At 35.4% G+C, this 9,102-nt stretch overlaps 1 protein-coding gene across 1 annotated transcript in view; it reads left to right on the top strand.

The window, feature by feature from the left end:
• The window catches only part of VPS13A (vacuolar protein sorting 13 homolog A), a 154,862-nt gene extending 147,590 nt beyond the window's left edge, over positions 1–7,272 (top strand). Inside the window, exons 70-72 of the mRNA XM_035892672.1 lie at positions 535–658; positions 2,220–2,294; positions 4,368–7,272. Of these exons, the coding sequence (XP_035748565.1) occupies positions 535–658; positions 2,220–2,294; positions 4,368–4,418 (250 nt within the window). The 3' untranslated portion in view covers positions 4,419–7,272. The remainder of the gene's footprint in view (positions 1–534; positions 659–2,219; positions 2,295–4,367) is intronic.
• The last annotated feature ends 1,830 nt before the right edge of the window (positions 7,273–9,102 follow it).

Raw genomic sequence — 9,102 nt, 5'->3', positions numbered from 1 at the left:
AGGCACACTTAGTGTGCTGTTAGTAATCTTGTTCAACAGCGGCATTGTTCAGCACAAGAGTGTGTTAATTTGGATGCCATAGTAATTTCTCTATTTGAGGAGAGAAAAGGAATGCTGGTTTTATTATTTCTTTAGCTGAGAAAGGTTTGTTAGAAATCTGGTTAGGTGGAAGTCAATGGAACTGTGGGATTCACTTATAAATTAGTATAATGAAGGAAAAAAGGGTAATACAGGAACAGAGTCAATAATGTCTAACCATTGGAGTATTGGGCATCTTTCTTGAATAATAAGCCTGTACAACTTTATGTAGAAATACAGCTATAAGTAGTGTTACTATTTTTGCTATGAAACACAGTCTTTTAAATAAGTTAGAGGAAGGTTCAAAATTCACTCTTTTGGAAAGTATGCTGTATGCTTGTTACATATCATTAGATGAGAACTATTTTGGAACAATGAATTACTTCAGTAGAGCTAGGTTAACTTGATAACTTTGGAGTATTTTTACATTGATTAACTCTATTTTCTGGTGTCTAGTGGAGTGTTATTTGTGACAAAAGGGACTTTTGGACAGCTGACATGTGAATGGCAATACACTTATGATGAATTTACCAAAGAACCATTCATTGTTGATGGCAGAAGATTACGCATTGAAGCCAAGGTATGTTAACATCATCATGTTCTGTTTTCTTTTTCTGTTATTGTTGTAGAATGGAACTTTCAATTCCTGATCTCTCTCCTTTGAATTTTTGATCTCTCTTCTAGCTGAGATGCACTCAGAGAAGGGAGTTGAAATTTGGCATGGGCAAACTCCTCAGATAACTAGCTTCTGACTGTTCTAAGCAGAATGATGACTTGGTGTTTGTAGATTAAATTATTCCTTGACCCCTTGGAGTTTTTTGTTGGTATGGACCAGTTTGTGGTGTATTCATAGTTTGGAAGAAGGTGATAGAATGAAACTCTCTCAAACTTGCAGAATACTTTTATTACACACTCTGGTGCTGTGGAAATATGCCAATATGTGGAAATCTACCTTGTTGCAATCCCAAAGATTCAGATATATCAGAGAAAAACATTTGCATATGCTATGCTTCAAGAATTGTTTTTCCATTTGCTAGTAATCAAATTCTTCAAAAGTATAGTAAGGTATTAATATCTTCATAAAAACTGTAATGACATATGCTTGTCCCTTTCAACACAAGTTGGAGAACGTTGCTTTCAGTTGCAATTTTTCCTTTAAAAAAATCCCAAAACTTTCTTTCCTTGGTAGATTGGCAAAGGGCATAAGGAGACAGATGACTGCTGATGACTGAGTATACTTAAAGAGGCAAAGTTCCTTTAAAAAAAAAAAAAAAAAAAAAAAAAAAGTTACATTCTTGTTGAGATGGTAAATTAATTAACTTCAGTCAATAAGTTTACCTACCAGTGTTCTGGTTTGTTTCTGTTTTTAGTAAGCTTCATGTGTGTAGTTATACTTGGTTGTCCGAACAGTCTTGACAGTGTACAGAGTCATTCAGTTTTTCACTCAGATTACTTATTTCTATTTCAGAGAGCATGAAAGGCAGAGCCATATTAGTTTGGAATCTTCCAAACTGGATTTCTGACTGCAAGTGAACTTTTACAGGATGAAATAGTTCTTGAAGAGTTTCTGCCATTTCAGACAATGCTGAATAGCATATCCGTCTTTACCCCTATACACAGCAGTCATTTCAGAGTCTGTTCACATGCCTGCAGATTGTTCTTTATTGAATTCTATGGTTGAAAACTGTATTTTGTGAAGCACTTGCTTATCGTTCATTTCTGAAGCCTAAGTTGCTATTCTCACTAGTTAAGACCACTACTTGCAAGTCAGTATTGGTGGAATGTCCACCCAGGTAGTGACTTGAAGGAGAACGAAAAATTACAACCTTAGGGAGCACTGGATTTTGTTACCCCACATACTCCGTTATCTGCCTTCCATCCCTAAGCACTTTTATAGTCCAGTCTGCAGGGTCTCCATGGTAAAAACGTAAGTCTGTTATCGCTGGAGTTTTCCACTCTGCTGTGCTTTCATGCAGAAAATGAAGTTTCTCAGGGTGTGTGGATGTGATGTGAAAACACTCAGATTAGTGTAATGGGTACACACTGCTGTCTGAACCATATAGCTGCCTTAATGGTAAATAACTTCTTAGTCATAATGTTTGAAGAATCTAACTTCAATTTTGAATTACTGTTTTTTTTAGGAACGAGTTAAGTCTGTGTTCCATGCCAAAGAATTTGGAAAAATTATTAATTTTAAAAGTCCAGAGGATGCCAAGGTAAAGTCAAAATACTATTACAATTATACTGTGCTAAATTTGGCTTGCAAAACAGAAATACTCTTAACCTGAAACTACCATGTATATTTAAAATTCAGTATTTCCACACAGTCATTACATAGATGGAAATGGCAATGATCTTTTCAGTACTGAATTTCAAAAATACTCAATTCCAACACCAAACTTTTCCTGACATTAATATTTGGAATTATAACTGTGGGTCAAATGGCTGATTTAACAGTACTACTCACAAAAACTAAACAATCAAGAATATGAATTAAAATAGTATGTTTTAATAGAACAAACAATATTTGTAAATTACTCATAGTTTTATTCTGGGGGGGACACGACGACACGGGTTGGGGTTGTGTGTCATTCCTCTGTTCCATAAAATACAGTTTTGGTTGAAGAATGAAGAAAATCTCTAACAGAAACACAAGTAGTTTATTTGGTATATGATGTTACTGCTATTGTACACATATTCTATGTGATCTCTTCATTTTGACATCACTGGTTTTAACTACAACAAAGAGTAGAAGCAGTTCAGGTCTCCTCCCAGAACTATCAGATAGATGGGATTACTCTTTGAAAACGTCTGTGGAAGTTGCATCATCCCATCAGTTTAAGTTGCTTATATCTTTAGGAGGGTAGTTTTTAACCACAGCTGAGCGATACTCTTTTGACTCATGCTGATTTTGACTTGCCTATAGTCTTGGGAGGTACTGAGTTTGTTTTTGGTTTTTGTTTTGGTTTTTTTTTTTTTTTGGCTCTGGTGGGGCGGGGGTGGCATTGAGGTCCAGTCTGTGGGGGAAGGGAGTCCCATCCATTTAGCCCTAGGTAAATCAGGAACATTGACAAAAATGTATGCCATAAATCTTAAGCAAGGAAAAGCAAGCTGAAAAAGTTGTGTGCACTTTTGATGAAAATGTTGGCTTACGTATTTTCGTAGAAAGGTCTGTGAACCTCACAAAACCAACAGGAATGCAAATATGAGGGGACGGGCCACTGTCAGACAGGCTTGGTAAGGAATGTGGTTTTGTCCTGGAGAAGGAATACTTAAGAGATTCATTCAGAAATCACCATCAGGGCCTTAGTGGTTATCTTAAAGAAAGTAGGTCTTTCAGTCGCTCCTGGGCTGTTCTCCCTACAGCTCACTTCTGCAAATAGCATGCTTGTACATAGAGAGATGACACTGAGGGAAGTGTTTTAGGAACAGTGAAAATGAAATGTACACCCTTTTTATAGTAAAAAGGGTACGAGGTCATTTCAGTGATACTGCTTTGTGAACTTTTTCCCCTTGTCAGTCTAGTGGACACTACAAGGCTGTTCCATCTGTGAGAAGAAGTGTCATGTTCTTCCTAAAGATCTGTAACATAGAACCTGATCCAGTAACAGAATCTGATTTGCAATAATCCACTCATCTTCCCTGAAAGCATTTTATGCAGCCTTTTCATGGCAATCCCTTTGTATAACTTCTCTCCTACCCTGGATTTCCATGTCACTGATACCCACCCACCCTTTTTTTTTAAAAAAAAAAAACAAAAACAAAAAAACTCTTGGGAAACTGATTTCCTTTCCATGTTCAGTAAATGTGTGAACTTGAAATTCCTGAGAAGAAACTAAATATAGTTAAAGCAAGCTTCTTTCTGTATTGTCACATTGCTGCAGCCTATTCTTCTCCTTCTGTCTTTTGTTATCCTTGCTTCTCTGTTGTCATCTGTGATTTGTCTGGAGCTGTAGACTAATGCAGAGCATTAGATGTGGGTGAAATGGTGTAATTTATTTTTTTTTTTTAATTATTACTCATTGAAATACAGACCAGGAAACAAATACAAACCTAGCCGGTTTAATTAGTGATGGTATTCAGTGTCACATATTGGTACTTAAATGCCTCGGTTTTCATGTGAGGAAATCAGGGGTTCATAATCCACAGTAGAATTTTGATGACTGTGCTAAAACTTGGTTACAAAGAGAGCAGGTAGTGAAGTGTCTGCCGACCCAATGTAGCCTTCAACTGCTTTGTATATTTTCTACCAAGGAAACATTTTTATTTTTTCTTTTTCCTTCACACAGTGGATCCTTTCTAAACTGGAAGAAGTGAGAGAGAATCGGCCAAAATTGTAATGAATGGAGAAGCACCCAAGATACGAAGAATCCTGAACAGCTACCTTTTAATTCCTCTTTAACAAGCAGAACTATTTGAATATCAGCAACAACAGGAAAAACAGGAGGGATGATTTATGAAATTGTTTATTATGGTCACAACAGTCTATGGCTGTATCACAAAAATAGATGACATTAAGTTAGAAAATAATCTAGTGATGAAAAAAATTCTGCCAAGTTTTGGCTTTTTGGTTGTTTTTTTTCTTAAAGAATTCCAGATTTCATTTTTTTAAACATCGTGTAAAATGAATTTATCATTACATTTGATATTGAAATTGAACTCTGGAATAATTCTTATGATACTGTTCAGCGCAAATATTTTGGTTTTTATTTGATTCTGAAAATCAGTACTTAGTTTCTGTCTTAGTTTTCATATGACTTGAGGCTGTGTTGAAATTAAAATTTCTTTATCAAAGGAAGTGTTAACTTAATAATCACCAGTCTTAAAACTCAAATTTTAAGAAGGAGGCTACTGACCAGAGAAATCTAATTTAGATGATCACAGGAGTGGCTGCTTAGTTAACAATATTATTTTCTTTTGGTAAATGAATGGACCAGATCACAATGAATTTACAATACAGTATCACTTTTAGTGTACACTTTTTTTATATTCTACTCAAGGAAACATTGCAGCACCTCTATCAATATTCACAGAAAATATAACAGTTTACAAAAATGTATAATGGGGAGAATGAATATATCTCTGCACTAAAACTATTAATTAAAGCCTATTATTTTATTTAAAAGTTATTCATAGTCTTGCAGCTCAAGGAGTTTATGGGGTTATAAGTGCACTGTTGCATACCAAAAATAAATGCCTTGGATTACACAGTATTGTGTGCTAAGCAAGTGACTAATAAAGTCAAATTTATATTAAATACTAAATATAATATTTCACAGTTGCTTTTATAAACTTTTCTTACCCAATGAAACTTTTTTGTTTCATATCCAGACAGCAGAACTTTAATAGGGAGAGCTTGAATGTGTGCAATTCTGCTTATTTCTTAGATGCAGTAGTTGTAGTATTGTTGAATGGCTGTTTACTGCAGTTGGTACAAAAAGTACAGGAAATGGGATAGTGTTACATCAAGGGTTCCATAAATTCCCGTATCAAAGTCTTCAAAATATCTGGTACATATAGCAAGTACCTGCTGCCAAAATACTATTTCCAGACAACTGTTTGGAACATTTATAACTAGGGGATTTAATTCTGACATTGCTGGTGGTGCTTGAGATACCCAAATCGTTGCATTACTGTAAAATCTATAGTGACTGGCATGCTAACCTACACTTGCAGTTCTTTAATTTACTGTAAGTCCTGTCTTTGGTGTTGAGTAGCCATTTAGTGGGTTACAAAATACATGTAATATTGTAATTTTTCCCATAAATTGTAAACTGATTCAAAATATTATAAGAGAATCCCAAACTATGTTAATGAATGTGTTACCCCACTTGTTTGTACACCAAGCACGTACCAAGAGTATTAACTCAGGTTATAATCATGCCAAATGAATAGAATACTTTGCCTTAGATAAGTAGTGTTATTAGGTGCACTGAGTACCATTCTATGCCTGTAACTTGTTTTTCATCTATCACTTTTCATCTTAGGCATGATAGTTCAATTAATAGCCTCATGATGATCTTGATTCTTGATTACTGTGTTGTCTCCTCCTCTTTCTTTATATCCCCAGTATTCACTGAGTATCGGCCGCAACTTTCACTTCTAGTACCTCTTGCAAGTACTTTGTACATTCCCATTTGTGTAGCTTTTCAATTTACCCTACTCTAAATATTTTCTCTTCACAGAGCCTCTATTCCAATTAATATTATCTCTAGTTCTTAACTTTCCTACATTTATTTTGCCAGCAGACTCCCAATTCTCAAATCTCAGCTGGCTCTTCAGTAATATTTGAGCAATTTAACCATTAATGTTGAAGGATTTATTTTAAATGTGCGTGTCTGTGGTTAAGCTCATGTGTTGGAAAACATAACAAATCCCCCAAAATTGCATTTTTCCTACAGAGTATAAGATTTTTTGATCTTCTGTGCCAACTAAAAGCCTTAACAGAAGAACTAAAACATTGGAAGTGTTAAAAAGTCAACATGGGACCTTTCCCCCACCTCCTTCCTTGTCTCCACTTGTAATGACAACATGATTTTCTATAGTTCCCCTTTTCTAGTCCTTTTCTATCTTTTTCCTTTGTTTTTTCCTGATGCTTTCTCCATACAGTCATGAATGAATTTGACACTTCTTGGCAGACACCAGTTCTCTCTGTTTTTAAATCAGCCTGGGGCGAAGTGAAAAGTATTCAGACTTGCGCCATTGCATAGTTTTCTGGATTACTGCAAGTTGTTTGAGATGTCCACTCTGCTGTGCCTCATTCCTTATTGCAATACACGTGGTTTTTTTTTTTATCAAGAAGGCAGAATAGGTATATTAATTTTTATTAAAAATGTATATGCAATTAGACAAGGGGATCTCAATAAAAATTAAAATGTAGGCATTTAGGTTTGCCCACTGTGCTGTTCAAAAGTATACCATGGCCTTTACTAAGTACTGAAGAACAGTTTCTCTTCTAGATGACTGTTACCTAAACTTATTACCTTTGAAAAATGTCATTTGGGTTCTCATTAGTAGTTTGTTAATTACCTCTAAGAAATCAATGACAAACCAAACGTAGAATCAAACATGCCAGACACATTGCCAAAACATATGTAAGTCAAACTGTTTGCACCTCTCTTTGTTCAGCTGCATGGCTTTGCATGGCATGGCTCTCTTGGTTTGCACACTCCTCCCCCTGCCCCCAGCCTCTTCTTCACCTTGAATAAAGTGAAACTGAATTTTATTTGTCTGGAATGTGATTATTATTTGTTTTCCTTATATACTGATTTAATTAACAGGTGATACCATTGCTCAGAATTTCGTAGGTAGAAACTGACAAATCCTGGCTCTGAGAACACAAGTTCAAGCTTCTGTTGCAGCCATCTCAGTGAAAGCATACAGACTTTAGTCTTTACCTTTGGTTTATTATAAGGACAAGCTTTTAATAACTGGATTTACATGTATAAGCTCCCTTTAAAGTATTTTATTTTTCTGTTGCCATGTTGAAAAAACGTAGGTGGTGTTGCCAGATAACCAGACTCTTACAAAATCCTTTTTTTCCCCACAGAAGATCTGTACATATGCCATTAGCTGTTTATCTTTAGCACTTCACAAAATCCACTCACATATCAAACAAATCGCTACGGTCTTTTTTTTTTCCTTCCGAGTTATTTTTAGCCATCCATCTGCAAATAACAAATACCACACACCAGTCAATAAAAGATTAATATTGGTATGTAACGGTAGTAAAAATTTAATACTTAGAGCATATTATGGAACTACAAACCCTAAGTTTCCTAATTATTCTGCTGATGCAAACCAGTTTCAATAAATACATCACACACCTTAATAGGATTGCTAAGTCTTGTGGCTTGTTTGTAAATATCTCCATATCCATATGATGTTTACACAGATTTGTATCTATTTGATTTATATGCATTTCCAGATATGGTATGAGCTTTGAGAATGAGAACATCCCACAAAACTATTCAGAAGATTATTTTTTTTTCCCTTCTTGAACCTTTCACATTTGAATTCCAGAAAAGAGCTACCTAAAGAATGCATTGCTTGTAATCGTATAAGTATTGTACAAGGCAAGAGTGCGCAGTGTTTCTTCAGCAAATTGTACAATTCCACCTTTTTCCAGCATTAAAGTCTCCCAGCTGGTCCTTCTCCATCTGCAGTGACTGATCTTTACTGAAGAGGGAGCAAAAACTAAAGCAGCAACCTGTACCAATGAAACATTGACCTCCCAGGAACTAAGGATACAGGTGGCTAAAGCTCCTAACAGTTAATTACAGTGTTGGGTGGGTTGTTTTCCTTTTTTCCTATGTTGGCCAATTTATCTGTAACTTCTGCCAAGGAAAGGTCTTGGGTTCTATGCTTAAATGTGTTACTAAAACCAGACTGGGTGAAGGAGCTGTTGTGTGCAGATTGTTATAGAAATTAATCCAATACTGTGGAAGGTTTGGGGGGTTTTTTCCATTTTTTTTTTTTTTTTTTTTTTTAAAGGGATTGAGACCATGTATTTCAAAAGAACAGGATTATTAAATGTGGGAACTGCTCATGGAAAAAACCTGCCAATATGCGTTGTGTATTTGTAACTGTCTTAGATATGGTGCAGTCTTTCTGATTTAGCTTTGGTTTTCATGTGTATCACAACACTTGTTTCATTATGCAGATCAAAAATTTACAAAGCATTTCATATTTTCATACAGAAAAACATTTGTGTGTATCATAACCTTTGCTTAAAATGCAAATCATCATTGTTTGGTTATGCAATTCTTGATGCCTTACGCTTTTCTGTCTAAATATGAACAAATTAGCAGATCGCTGACATCTTTTTTCCTGCCTATAACTCTATTACTCAGTCAAGATTTGCCTGTTGTTATTCTTACCAGTGGATCAATTTGGAATTTTCTGGCCAGTATATGCAAGTACATCTATGCATCACCTTGGAGCCTGAGCTTTGTTAGTTGACCTAAGAAATGCAACCATGATCCTGGTCACAATTTTTGCTTTTGTGACTGCAAGTGAGATCCA

Source organism: Egretta garzetta, unplaced genomic scaffold (genome assembly GCF_000687185.1).
Source record: "Egretta garzetta isolate BGI_Z169 unplaced genomic scaffold, ASM68718v1 scaffold334, whole genome shotgun sequence".
NCBI classification, from domain to species: domain Eukaryota; kingdom Metazoa; phylum Chordata; class Aves; order Pelecaniformes; family Ardeidae; genus Egretta; species Egretta garzetta.
Note: the sequence above shows the minus strand (reverse complement) of the source record. Positions and strands in the feature narration are given on the sequence as shown.